The following is a 14,900-nucleotide window of genomic DNA, read 5'->3' on the forward strand; positions in this document are numbered from 1 at the left end:
TCCATGCTAACACCCTGGTGAAAATCTGCTTTTCCTTTCTACCACCATCTAAAAATAGCACTGCAGAAGGTGGCCAGTGACAATCTTCAGGCAAAATCAAACATTGTTTTCTCAGTAGTGGTTTCTCCCATCTCTTCTGCGGCCTTAAACAGTTCATGGGAAGTGTTTCAGAAAGCTCCCCGTAAGCAGTGGTGATTCCTAAGGATGCACTTCCATCTCTGGAATCCTGTGCATCTCGAGTCCCAAGGCCCTGGTCACGCGGTCCTTGGCTCTTCTCTCTCCGTTCTCTCCTACTCACCGTGTTCCTGGGAGGATGGCCTCTTCTTCACACACACTAAACTCTCCCTCCCCAGAGCCTGGCCCATGCTGTTCCCTCAACCAGGCTGTGCCGTTCTAAAAATGCCTCCCGTGGCTGTTTCTAGTGCAGGGACCCTCCCCTTCAGTGACAATTCCAGAGAAGTCTTTTTGGACTACTCAAGCAAAAAATCCCCCCTGCCCTGCTCGTCTCTCTCACCGAAAATACTATTTTTCCTTCAGAAAACCTATTACAGTTTGTAATTATATTCACGTTTGTACTTAATTCATTACGCCTCCTCCTTGAAGGCACCCGTGTAGTTCATACCACACATCGAGCACCTTCCCCAACATCCGGGCTTGGCGGTCAGAGCCAACAGAACATGGCCAACAACTATGGGCTGTTCTGTCTGCATGACGTGTCGTTCTTGGTGCTTTAGCTGGATGATCTCATTTTAATCTCACAGCCACCGGATTCAGTTGGTCATTCCACTTTGCAGAGTAGGAAACAGAGGCAGATAGAGACCCACCCACGGCTACTTAGCTAGTAACTGTCAGAGCTGAGATGTGAACCCCCACCTCACCCCTACCACCACACTACATATAAGCCATGAGGTGGTGATGTGTATGTACTTCTTTTAAAGACCATACAGTCTACTACACATCTGTGCTACAAACACTGTAATTACGCAAAACGCTGACACACTAGCAACAGAAGCGTTACGGGATGTCAGATATGGAAGGTTCTGCAGACTTAAGGTGGAAGGAAGGAAAGAAAGGCAGGGGTGAGAGGGGGAGGGGGGCAGAAATCAGAAAGGAGTGTGGAAGGGAAGTTGGAGGCATGGCCTTTGCATAGGCACAGCTAGAACAGAGGCAGTGAATGGGTTGCAGTCCTCCAGAGAAGTCAGGCCCTTTGTTCCCAGAAGCTACTACCAGGACTAGACTGACTTATGGCATCGAAGGGAGAAGGAAAAAAGTAATCTTGAAAAGAAGAGCTGCCTGCCTTCGGCATCCAGAGCTCACTAAGAGGACAGAATCAGGTTATTACCCTTAGCGTTAGTTAGCTGGGACAAGGTGATTCTAGGGACCCTCCCAAATCTTCACATCTTGCTTGATAACGTCTTCAATGTCTCAGAGAAGCAAACCCTCCTACTCCCTATTTAGAGATGAAAAACTTAAAAATGAAAATACCTAGCTGAAGCCACACATTTGCATGAATACATTTCGTGTGCGGTATAATGAAGTCCAACAAATGAAGCCACACATAAATGACGGAGAGCAGAACCTTTCTAGACGCCACCGGGGGACCCGCCGAACAAGCGGGAATGTACTGGCAAGCTAAATGGATGAAGGAGAGAAAGTCATGCAGGCTACAGGAGAGAAAGAAGAAAGCCAGGCCTCCAAGGTCACAAGTTTCTAAGAGTACAATTCTGGCTGGCTCCACGTAATCAAAATTCTAAAGGCAAGTATGTGTTGAGCAACCGCAAACGGGCAGCTCTTTGCAATTCACGCACGCCCACCCCCATTAAAATGACGCTGCATTTTGCATTTGATTTTTTTTTATAGTACGGAAGTTGTTTTGCTGAGACTTTCTCTCCCTTTAGCTGACAAGGCAAGGCTTCTAACAGTTCAGGTCTAGGGGAGACGTGAGGTTTGCATGGCGTTCCCAGGGCCCCGTGACCACAGACCACGACGGCTATGGCTCCCTAGCTGCCAGGACGCCTGATGTGCCCTCCTCACCTCCTTTTGTATTCTTTGGAGAGACCAGCACCCAATTCTCGTATAAGGCTCTCCCACTAAGGAAGCCCCCAGTTTTGGAGAGATGCAGATCATAGCTTACATTCCTCTCATCAGGCATTTTCCGTTTAAGACCCAACTATGCCAAAATTTCATCTCAAGGCCTGTGCGTTGGCTGTCCTCTTCCCTCGGACTGGCGCGTCATGGGCTCCTTGTTATCTCAGATGACCAATCAATGTTTCCTCCTCCGAGGAAATGCAGCCCTGACCCCAGTGCCGGCACAGGAGTTGAGGTTGTTTCTGACACCCAAGGACACAAAAGTCTGGACAGCTCTTAGGATACTCTGGACACCCCATGCTTTCCTGAGCCTTCTGTGCTTTCTTCTCGCTTGCCCAGGATATGGACTGACTTTCCTCACAAATGTGCCTTTCCCCCCCGCTCCACATTCTGAGAGGTTGGGTCAAGGTCAAGGGAAATATGTTGTTGCCATAAGAACAATTTTAGAAAACTCTTACATTGCTATCAGATTTTCCTTCCTAAGAATCAGATCCCACGTTTGGGCTTATTTCCAGCCACAGTAAGGGGCTTGAAAAATTGTTTTCTAAGAATCTATAGTTATTCTTGAAAAATTGTTTTCAAGAATCTAGCTTGAAAAATTGTTTTCTAAGAATCTATAGTTATTTTCCCAAACTGAGAGTCAAAGTGACTGCCATTTCTAATAGCTTTTTGACACTTTCTAAAGATACGAATGTTGTGTTGAGGGTGGTGAATAGGGTGTTCCTTCTGAAGGCAGGGCAGGACTTACTTCAAGAGCACATGGCCCACTGGTGGGGATATTAAGCCATCTTTTTGATTTTTAGTCTCCAATTCAAAGTCAAGAGAGATGGTTTTGATAAACATAAAGCATTTTTCAGGGAGGAAATGAACACACACAAAGGCCATTTCCCATTGGCTAAGCCTATTTTCTAAGCTCTAGGCTGTGTGAGAACTACCGCTCTGTTTAGACCTGTGGGCTGCCTTCCCTGGGAGGGGTGTAGGAGGCGGGCCCACGGGCAGTCATACTGGGTATTAATGCATCCCTTTCCTGCAGATTGTTATTTTCTCACTTCGCAGGCTTTCTGCAGGCATCTAGAAAGCCACTTTGTAAACAAAGCCTTTTTTCTCAGTTCTGAGGAGAATAAAGGTACGACACGGTTCAGCTACTCACAGAGGATCTCAGATGACAGACAGTGGCACGCTTTGGCCCTATCCGGCAAGACCAGGATCTCGGACTCACACACCTTATGGAAAGCAGCACCGTCTCTTGAGAAACAGTCCCTGCCCATGGACACAGATGGCCTCCTAGCCATTTTTTGAGTACTTTTTATTGAGAAACAAATTTTCTTCTGAACTCTCTTTTTATTACTCTCCTAGGATTCTCAAATCAAAAGATATAGGACATGAAAAAGGGTTGCTCTGTTTAAGACAGGGCTGTCCATCTGTCTCTTCTGAATGGAAAAGCCCACAGCAGGAGCACCAGAGGGGAGACAGCCAAGGACAGAATCGCTTCAGTCAAAGTCCCTCAGCATAAAGGGGCCAACAGAGATTCACTACAGGTTAACTCTGTGTCAGTCAGGGAAGAAAGTCCCATGCATGGGGCCAGGGTGGCACTTGACATACTTGACGGAGGTCCCGGATGTTATCACCAAACCAGGTCATTTTACAGCTCATTTACAGAGCTGCAGCAAACCTGTAACACAGCCTGCTCTCCCCAGTGTGGAGGCTCATGGCATTGCTTATGGAGTTTAAGTCTGATGGCTTGTCCTTTTTTTTTTTTTAAAGTAGGCTCCATGCTCAGCATGGAGCCCAATGCAGGATTTGAACTTATGACCCTTGGATCATGACCTGAGCTGAGATCAAGCATCAGAGGCTCAATCAACTGAGCCATCCAGGCATCCCAAGGGCTTGTCTGATTTTAAGTAATATGGAAGGCCCAAGGTCTTTCAGAATCCATTTCCCCAAAAACCAAACAACCGAACAACAAAACATCCACAAGAAAACCCCAAGTTTAAATTTTTTAAAACATCAAATTAGTTTTTAATAGTAATGTCAATTGGAGAGACTTTGAAGATTAAAGAGTTTTTAAATACAGGAAAAACTACTGAAGGAGGATAAAATTATGAATGCTTTGGAATTAGAAGGCAGGCCCTTCTGAGTTAGGGAAAGATGGAGGAAATATTTTTCATTCACTGTTTCCTGTATTTAATTTTTTTCCCCTCTTAATTAAAAAAGGGTATTTGTCAAAGACATGCAGTTTGGCTAAGACTTCAATGATTAACTAAGCCGGGGTTCTCAAGTGGCTTTACCCCCACCCCCAGCAGGGGACCGGAAGCAGTATCTGGATACACTTATGGTTGTCACAGCTCGGGAGGGACAGAGAATAGCATTCCATCACACAGGATGGCCCCCATGACAAAGGCTCAACCAGTCCCAAATGTCAATAGCTAAGGTTGAGAAATCCCATTCTAGCTTGTGTTCTCGATCTGTTTAAAGGAGAGTAGTCTTTGGTAATTCACATCTCAGTTGTTTGTCAGCAAATGTTTGCTGCTATCATCATGCAAGAACTTGGCAGATTTCTTTTCTCAACCTCCTAAGTATGTCTTTCCATACAGTTCTGTTTCCACCCTAGGTGGAGTGGGCCCTTTCATCAGTTCAGAGAGCCATGAGGGTAGATTTCATGTCTAGTCTGCCTCTCAAACTATCCAGAATCTTGTGGAGAGAGTCAATGGGGCTTTACTGTATGGAAAGACCCACCCTTCTGTTAAGTCTCTCTTGATCTTCCACATCAATGACCTTCCACATACAACCACCCACACTGGCGACCGGTAGGCCAGCCATTCCAATCTCAGGACAAAATAAACAACGAAAGTCCTCAAGGAAACCCTGCTTCATTAGAATTACTCTATGTCCAAAACCTTAACGACGCTCTTCCTCAGCCGGCTACCTCTTTGTTACATAAAATTTGAATTAAAAAAAAAATTCTTATATTCTGCTCCTCTAGCTATACCCCGAAGACATAATTATTTTCTGATTAAAATGCAAATATATGGCTTCCTTCTCTCTTAAATGAGAGTAAACAGATGTAGAAAATACAGTGGGAGCCCATTAACTTCAAATTGTTAAGAGAAGTTAAAACCATGTAATATTAAGGACACTAAATTCTATCCTTTTCAAAAATAAGGAGCACAAAATAAGAGCAATTTGAGTAAAGGTCTTGTCAAATACGCTTTAACAGAAACGTGAAAATCAGTTTAAGTTTATACATGGGCTCTACAAAAATTTTGAGGTTAAATACTTTAAGCTTATTTTCTTAAGTAGGTTTCCTGAAATCATCTTCATACTACTAATTTGGTCAGTCAAGTTAAACCTTCCCATGTCACAATTATCATGAATCCCCGAACTGGTGTGTTACACTAAGCAGACCAAACACTTGTGGCTACCGATTTATTCTACAATAAGCAATGGTAAAAAGAATTGTTACAACTTAATAAAAAAGGACAAACAGCTTGATTTAAAAATGGGCAAAGCTGCTGAACAGACACTTCTCTTAAGACCAATAAGCACATGAAATATGCTTGTTTCCCATCAGGGACATGACATCAAAACCACGTCATGACACCCACCAGGATAGGTGCTACCGAAGTCAGATACTAGCAAATCGGCAAGGAGAACCCTCGAACACTGCTGGTGGGGAAACAAAATGGTACAGCCACGCTGGAACCCAATCTCACAATTCATCAATAAGGTACAACGAAGAGTTACCAGAGGATGCGGTAATTCCCTTGTTGGTGAGCATCCAAGAGAAATAAAAACACATGTCCACACAAGTGTGTAGGTGAACGCTGACCGCAGCTTTCTCTGTGACTCATCACTGACCAAAAAGTGGAAACAACGGATGCCCATCAGCTAGCTGACGGACGAACAAGTAAAATGTAATATAGCATCGCAATATTGGCGCAAGCCAGTATTACTGGGCAGCGGGTAGAGATGAAGCACAGATACACACCACAGGGCAGGCAACCCGTAAAAACAGAACACGAACTGAAAGAAGCCAGACCCGAAGAACACATATCGTGAGACTATTTCTACGCAATGGCCAGAATATAGCAATATTTTAAAATTCTTTCTAGACCGAAAGAAGTGTGTGCCTCGGGCAGGAGGTGAGGGGAGAATCAGGGATTGGCAACTAGGGAAGTGGGGTTTCTTTTTGGGGTGATGAAAATGTCCTCAAACTAACTGTGGTGAAGGATGCCCAAGTCTAAGAATACATTAAAAGCCAAAGAATTATATACTTTAAGGTGTGAATGCTATAGTAAGTGAATTATATCTGAAAAAAACCTTTTCAAAGCAAAAAACAAAACAAAAACAAAAACAAAAACAAATAAAACAACAAAAAACAGAAAAGAAACCCCAAAGAATCCACAGTCACCAGTTTCTTACCGCTGCAGGAATTTTTGGAAGACGCGCCGATAGGCATAACCAGCTCTTCTCACTCGAATGTTTTCTTTCAGACCCAGGTATTCTACCTGATGCTTCACTCTGTGAAGGAGGAAAGTGAGCCAGGGTATCACTGGATAATTCTTCCATCTGGCTCTCCCAGCCACACTATCCCCGCAAACCCCCAGTTATAAGCAGCAGGGACACATTAAAAAGACTACAATTTAGGAGCTTCATTTTATGAAAATATATTAGATGGGATGTTGCCCTATTCAGGAATCATTGGATAAAAGCTACTCTGATCTTTAAATGTACACAGCTGAATTTCTCTCTCTCTCTCTCTCTCTCTCACACACACACACACACACACACACACACACGACTGGATGGCTCAGTTGGTTAAGCATCTCACTCTTTTTTTTTTTTTTTTTTTTAGATTTTATTTATTTATCAGAGAGAGAGAGGGCGAGAGCAAGCACAGGCAGACAGAATGGCAGGCAGAGGCAGAGGGAGAAGCAGGCTCCCCGCCGAGCAAGGAGCCCGATGCGGGACTCGATCCCAGGACGCTGGGACCATGACCCGAGCCGAAGGCAGCCGCTCAACCAACTGAGCCACCCAGGCGTCCCAAGCATCTCACTCTTGATTTTGGCTTGGGTCATATGAACTCAGAGTTGTGAGATCGAGTCCCACACTGGGCTCCTTGCTACGCATGGGGTCTGCTCAGGACTTTCTCTCTCTCCTTCTCCCTCTGCCCTTCCCCCTCCTCTCAAAAACAAACAAACAAACAAACAAACAAACTATAATTTATACTGTTCAGAGTCTGAGCTGACCCTCAGGTTATAGAATATTCATCTTAAAAATATTTCTTTGTGAAATACAGCAATTACAGAAGATGCCACACATCTATTTCCAAAAATGGTAAAACAAAAAGCCATATGCCTGTCACAGAGATTATGAACAGAAGTATCTGTTTTTCAAAAGACTAAAGGGAAGAACTTTTAACTTTGGATTTAAACGACACTGGAGCTATTTTTGTTCCCTACCTAAATTTTATAGTGACTCTAGACCTAAGGAGATCACACATCTCAGCTTTTCATATGCAACAGAAGAAAGGGCATATAAAATAATTTCAAACACCTAAATGAAAAATTCTCTAACGACATATGTAAATGATAGTTTTGGTTTTTATAAGAATCAGCAACTGCCAGTGTGTTTTGGAAAACAGAGGCAGGTCCTACTAGATTGTGTTCTCACACGGGATTTTAACGTCAGAGCAAATGTCCCCTACCCTGTCCCTTCAGGATTCTGGCTTAGTAGGCCTGATAGATCCGAGGAGGGGACAGAGTGGGGGTGGGGGGGGCGCACGCTGGTGAAAATGCCTCACCCCTTCCAGAGAAGCAAAGTGTCCTGGAAGCCGAGTGGCAGATCCCAGCCATGGGCTTATGAGCGTCCCCTCGGGGAGGGCAGTGGGGCCTCTGCTGTACATGACATGGGCTGGCTGAATGCGGAAACTGGGAAACATGGTATTTGAGGGGAATGAGAAATTGTGCCATAGTGCGGAGGCAGCGGCCTTCTCCCCACTGAGTATATTTGGGGTGAAGCCGCACTAGTGATGCTCCCGAGGAATGGCCCCTCGTGACCTCTGTGACCTGCTGCACCGGTGAGCCCACTAGCAGCGGCCTTGTCCAGCTTCACTGGGGACCCCACACTTGTCTCTCCAACAAGGCTCACAGCGAGCCCCAACCCTGACGAAGCTGTGCACGTGCTAGCAACCGCGATGGGGCCTTCTGCGCTGCCCTCTGCAGCTGCTAGGGAACCGGGAAAGGATGGCAGATTCCCACTGCAGACTTTGCAAGGCATAGAGGTGCACAGCCAGGACCTGGGGCTGGCTTCCCGGCATGGCCTTAGCTCTGCCACTGTGTAACCTCTCTGTGCCCCACTTCCCACGTCTGGAGAGAGGATGGTGACGTTAGTTCTTCCTTCCTAACTGGGTACACAGCATAGGGAGTCCTGAGCTGGCTCCTGGCACACACGACATGAAGCTGCTATCGTGCTCCTGCATTTGCAGCTACAATAAGTAAACCAGGACCGGAGACGAGAGACAGAAATGGATTTTGGGACTGGAAGGATGAGTTGAATTCACCAGAGGCAGAGGAGGGAAAGGCAGGGGGGGCACCGTGGAAGTGAAGGCACAAAGGTGGGAAAGGCTGTGGCCTGGGGCAGTGGGAGAGGAAGGAGCAGGAGGAAAACTAAGCTGGATGAGGGGGTGGAGCCTGGACTGGCCCAGGCAGGACGAGGTCACACAGTGAGGGACGAGTAAGAAAGGTCTCGAGTCCGATTGGTCTTACTTGACCAGTATCCAGAAATGTCAGCTCCTTCAAGAGAAGTACTTTTTATTTTTTTTTATTTTTTTTTTTAGATTTTATTTATTTATTTGACAGACAGATCACAAGCAGGCAGAGAGGCAGGCAGAGAGAGAGGAGGAAGCAGGCTCCCTGATGAGCAGAGAGCCCAATGTGGGGCTCGATCCCAGGACTCTGAGATCATGACCTGAGCCGAAGGCAGAGGCTTAACCCACTGAGCCACCCAGGCGCCCCAAGAGAAGTACTTTTTAAAACAACCTTTATAGAGGGGCGCCTGGGTGGCTCAGAGGGTTAAGCCTCTACCTTTGGCTCAGGTCTTGATCTCAGGATCCTGGAATTGAGCCCCGCATCGGGCTCTCTGCTCAGTGGGGAACCTGCTTCCCCCTCTCTCTCTGCCTGCCTCTCTGCCTACTTGTGATCTCTGTGTGTCAAATAAATAAAAACCTAAAAAAAAAAAAACAACAAAACAACTTTATAGAAAGTAATATTCAATATCCACACTTGATTTGCGACACGTGTCTGGCTAACAGAGTGGAAATCAGATTCAGGGAAGTAATTAATTTTCCTTTTTCCTATCCTCCAATTCCAAAACTCACCACTGACCTTTTCTCTGCTAAGGAAAATACACAAGGGTGTCAATTAGAGGTATTTGATCATTGTTTTACAAAGTTTTTTTTTTTTTTTTTTTTTGCTTTAGAGAAAGAGCACACGAGCAGGGGGAAGAGCAGAGGGAGAGAGGGAATCTTAAGCAGACTCCCCTCTGACAGAGGACCCCGATGTGGGGCTTGATCCCAGGATCATGACCTGAGCTGAAACCAAGGGTCAGATGCTTAACCGACTGAGCCACCCAGGTGCCCCAGGTATTTGTTCATTTTAAGTATTTTTCATAAATACTGGCTTTATCCCACGCTTTTGAGGTAGGGAATGCATCACCCACTGATTCAAAGAAACATTCCATTTCCATAGATCCCATAGGATAGAATAAGCTTCATGCTAAAACACTGTTTCATTCACTGTTAACCTCCATCACCAGAAAATTGTCTTACAGAAATTTTCTTCCACAGGACAATCGGTTTAGCAAATTCCATATTGTTTAGCATTTTATTTAACCAAAGGATCCAATTTGACTTTTGCATAACCTTGCACTGTCTCTTCCTCAGTAAACATCAGCCAGGCTGGCAATGCCCAATGGTTCCCTTGGGGCAAGTCTTCGTCAAGACTTTCCTTCGCTGTTAATACAAGTAGGTCAAGGCCTGAGAACTCTGCTAGAACAGCAATTCAGAACCCAGGGCAGGCAACTTTGCCAGAGCCAAACAAAAACACATTTTCAACAGGAAAAGAAAAATAAACCACACCCCATAAACTTGTGGAATGAGTAACCCTGTCCACCGAGAACTTCAATTGACCGTGTAATCCCCACCAATGAAGCACAGTGCCCTTTTACAGCCCCTAACTTCTCCACACTCAGAAGGAATGAAACCATCTGTCACATAATAAACCCGAACCGGGATTGGAGGGAGGGTCGCATCCCAGGAAGCAATCCCATTTGTAATATAAATCAACACTTGACCCACAAATACTGCAGACTTCTTAACACCTGTTTACACAAATGGACGTTATGAAGTCCTTACTGCAAGGCAAGTAAGTGATGTGACTTTATTTTATTTTTTTTTAAAGATTTTATTTATTTATTTGACAGAGAGAGAGATCACAAGCAGGCAGAGAGACGGGGGGAAGCAGGTTCCCCGCTGAGCAGAGAGCCTGATTGCGGGGCTCAATCCCAGGACCCTGAGACCATGACCTGAGCCAAAGGCAGAGGCTTAACCCCCTGAGCCATCCAGGTGCCCCAGTGATGTGATTTTAAGTAAATAAGTAAGTAAATAAATAAAGGAAAGCACCACTGTGGGGGATTTTATGGGGATTTACGGATAAACGTTATCTCTGTCTTAATCTCTCCATTTTTTGCTATTTCAGTGAATCAATTTGGATTTTATGAGAAGACAGCATCAGGGTTGAGAAAACGCAAAATTTCTATAATAGAGGGACTTGGAGCAGAGCAATCTACACAGGGTAAGGGAGCATGTGCTGGGCAGGGGTGGGCTGCATCTGTAGGCAGAGCAAGATGCTTTCATTGAAGATGACGTTTATTGGAAAGGGCTGGGGCCGGGGAGTTGGGTGGGATTTGAAGTTGGGGGTGGGGGGAAGACGGCCTAAAGCACCTCTTAGCACTACGTCTGCTTCCAAGATCCTGTAATCTGTTTCTGAGGTTGCCTGTGTCACCTGCCTTCTACTGGGTGTGTATATGTGCCTGGGACAGAGCGAGGTGCGTATGCGTGTGCACGTGGGAGTGGGGAGGATGGGAGTGACACAGAGACAGGCAGAGGCAGGCTGACAGCCCCCCCAGGTCCGGGAGAGACATTCTGTCAGACTGAAGGAGATCCCATTCGGAACGGACACTCTCAGTTTAATGAAGAAGAAACTGAGGACTGAGGAGATGAAATGTCTCACTCAAACCACTTAGTGACAGGCCAGCACCACAATACAGCCCTTCCAACTCCCAGGCCAGCCCTTCGCTCAGGACCAGCTGTTCTCAAAGTGGGAGACCCAAACCACCCACACTAGCATCACCGAGGAGCTTCTGGTGGCTCAGTCAAGCATCTGTTTTGGCTCAGGTCATGAGTTCAGGCTCCTGGAATCAAGCCCTCTGTCGGGCTCCACACTCGGCAGGGAGCCTGCTTGTTTTTTCTCTCTCTTTCTCTAATAAATAAATCTTTAAAAACGCACATTTCTGGGCCCTACCCAAACCCACTGAATCAGAATCTCCAGAAGCAGGGCCCAGCAACTCAGGTTTTACCAAGCCCTCTAAGGGGTACTCTGGTGCATCCACAAGCTTGAGAGCTAAATAAATCAATCAATAAGTAGACATCTTCTATCTTCAGGTGGGAAGAAGTAACAGTGCTGCTACCTTCTTAGCCTCAAAGGAGAAAGTGAGGGACACGTTTCAGAAAAGCAGAAGGCAAATTAAGCACCTCCAGGGGAATGACCAAGAAGGGGGGTGGTCGGATTCCACCTTCCTTCAGAGCAACTGCCTTGGGAGAGAAGACTGCCGGGAAACGGGACAGCTGCTGGGAAGGAGCGCAAGCGCTGTCACATGGAAAAGTCAGGAGAATAATTCTTAGGGCAGATTAGATGCTGGATTAGGGTCACCTTGACGTAGAGGAAGACTGTAGAGTCTGCTAATAATGCAAGAGTCCCTGCAAGCCGGACTGATGGGCTGGCAGAGCGGGTCCCTCCTCTGAGGCTCCGTGTCATTACCCAATAACGTTCGAGAAGAATCGCGGTCAGCCCCTCGGTAGAAACGACGCTTGAGGAGCATGGACCTACAGACGAGATCCCTCAGAATGCCGCAGACAGAGGAAATGGAAGGCTGTTATATCCCGCAGCATCGTGAGGTGAGAAAACAGATTCAGGTTGCAGGGGACGTGAGAAAACACCAACAAGGAATGGCGGATATTGAACGCTGGGACCTGGGCACTTTCCTCCCCACTCGTCTTTTCCTTCTCGTAACGGCCTGCCATGCCTAGAAAGGATCTCGCCGGCAGGATGGGAACGGACCTACACACGTCTTGTCTTGCCGTTGCGGAGCTGAACCTTGATACGTCGCTAGATACCTAACTCTGCTTACTTTTCTCCAAGAGAGAAAACAAAAAAGACCGTAATTCTGCATGCCCCTGTCTGGGGACCTGACTGCCTGGTGACAAAGGCGGGCTCCTCCCTCCTGTCCCATATCCGTAACGCCTTGCCTCAGTCCTGCTTCCCCCGTGCTCACAGACGCTGGTGTCAGTCTTAGGCGTGTGTGTCTGGATCTGCCTGTTGGATAAAACTGTACTTGCCAGTCATCCTTAACATTCTCCCACTCAACACCCCCATTCCAGCCTGCAGAGCCCACATCCCTAATGGCAGTTGTAGGAGGAATGGTGGCCCAGAATTCCTCAGGGGTCCGAGGGGAGAGGGCTCGCTGCACGCCCTATGTCACATGTCTCCCAGGGCTTGATCCCTCCTGGAGGGAGTCATCACTCTGCTCAGGAACACAGTGAGTCCTCAGGGGCTGGAACCAGACCTAGCACATGCCCCCAGGACCCCCAAGAGCAACAGTAAATGACAGATGATTTTGCAACCAGCCCTTCAGACCTTTGCTCTGAACCCCGAGCTGAGCACGCGAGGCCCCGTCCTGTGGCTACCAGTGAGAAGCTAAGTGGACTAAGAACGTCTACACAGGGCCTCCAACTAAGTTTACAACCCGCCCGACTCTGCAGTATGAAGGCTCCCCCCCGCTTCCCGTCTGTCCCCAGACTAGCCAAGATCAACATTATAAATTTCTAATTCTGAGCTGAACGGCACTGCTAAAATATGAGGAAAAGACAAGGAAGGAAAAAGTTAATTCGTCATGAAAAAGTTAAGACACAGGACATGAAACACATCTGAAAACAATTTAAACTGCTTCTGCCCTGGGGATCGGTGGCCCATCTTGAGCGGAGGGAACACAGGCCAGGCCCACCTCAGCTGACTTCCACCTTCCACCCCACTGTCTGCCGTCTTAGCCGTACCTGCTTTCCTCCCAGTCTCTGGGCTTCTTGGTTTCGTTCGGTTTTATGCAGCGGATGTAGTGAGGGGTACATTTCATCAGGGTGCTCACAAGGTCGTTGGCTTGTTTCTGGAAGGGGAAGAGTAACATCAGACGGAAACATGGCACTTTCTCTCAAGCAGACCAACTGTCAAAGGGGAGCTATGAAACTCTACCGTGGAAATAGCTAGAAGTTAATCTTCGTAACAACCTGTTCATCAAGCTTCCTTCTGGTCAACTTCCTTTCTCAAGGCTCTACTGACTTTTATGACGATTTTAACACTTACAAATGGGTTTGAAACTGTATTTTTGAAAACAACCAGGTCTTTTTAGTCTAGTTAATAAAATAAAGCAAAACAACAAAGCCAGTAAATCTTCACAAACAGGTCTTTTTGTGAGAAACAAGGAAGCAGGCCAGTTATTAACAAATTAAGTTTATGTTGATTGTGGGCCTTTGCAACACATTGTTCTCATGAACTTTTTTTTCTTTTGGTGCGAGGGTAGGGTGGGAAGGAGAGATTATTTGCAAGGATAAAGCGTCAAAGCCCCCGTACTCTCTTGCTGGGCAACCCAACCAATGAAGAATCCCCTTATTAAAATAATGGAAACATAGGGGCACCTGGGTGGCTCAGTAGGTTAAAGCCTCTGCCTTAGGCTCAGGTCATGATTCCAGGGTCCTGGGATCAAGCCCCGCATCGGGCTCTCTGCTCAGCAGGGAGCCTGCTTCCTCCTCTCTCTCTGCCTGCCTCTCTGCCTACTTGTGATCTCTGTCTGTCAAATAAATAAAATCTTTAAAAAAAAAAAAAGATGGAAACATAAAGGGTGGGAGATACATCAAAAATCTCACTTCATACACCTTCCTCAGCATGTCCTTTTACAAACCCGCTCCTCTGCCAAATACTCAATCTGAAATCATCTCTCACCACCTGCACACGGGGTACCCAAAAGGAAACCAGGCTCAAGCACAGAGAGCCACATAAATAAAGCTGGAATCGTTCATGTTGCATTTCAAATCAGGAGCATCTCCAGCTTGGAAGAAACAGGAGCAAGGCCCACATCCGCATTCCCGCCACCACACGGCTAAGCCCTTGTGGGGCCGGCCGAGGAGGTGGCCCAAGCAAACTCTCCTCCCAAGCAAATCAGTGTGAAGAGAGAAAACCTCTCAGAGACAACAGAGAGGAGGGATCTCGAAAGCCAGAAAACCATGACCAAGTCAGCAGAAGGGATCTGCCTACAGCAGACAGCCCTCTCGCAATTAGGGCTTTGCTGCTATCATGGGTTTGGGAAATCTGAAACCCTTGAGAAAAACTCTTGGGTATATTCAAAGCAAGAGATTCACTGGTGAATTATGTTCTCTGTTTAGATGTGCAGAATACAGCACGTTCTGCAATGCTTAGAAAGACGAA

General features: G+C 46.5%; 1 protein-coding gene across 2 annotated transcripts in view; it reads right to left on the reverse strand.

The window, feature by feature from the left end:
* MYO1E (myosin IE) overlaps window positions 1–14,900 on the reverse strand; it is a 196,550-nt gene that overhangs the window by 32,229 nt on the left and 149,421 nt on the right. For both annotated transcript variants that reach the window (XM_004777274.3, XM_045067508.1), the window contains exons 17-18: window positions 13,478–13,584; window positions 6,511–6,609 (exon numbers count right to left, since the gene is read on the reverse strand). In XM_004777274.3, the coding sequence (XP_004777331.1) occupies window positions 6,511–6,609; window positions 13,478–13,584 (206 nt within the window). The remainder of the gene's footprint in view (window positions 1–6,510; window positions 6,610–13,477; window positions 13,585–14,900) is intronic.

This window comes from Mustela putorius, unplaced genomic scaffold, assembly GCF_011764305.1.
Source record: "Mustela putorius furo isolate JIRA1106 unplaced genomic scaffold, ASM1176430v1.1 tig00003896_pilon_pilon_pilon, whole genome shotgun sequence".
Lineage (NCBI taxonomy): Eukaryota > Metazoa > Chordata > Mammalia > Carnivora > Mustelidae > Mustela > Mustela putorius.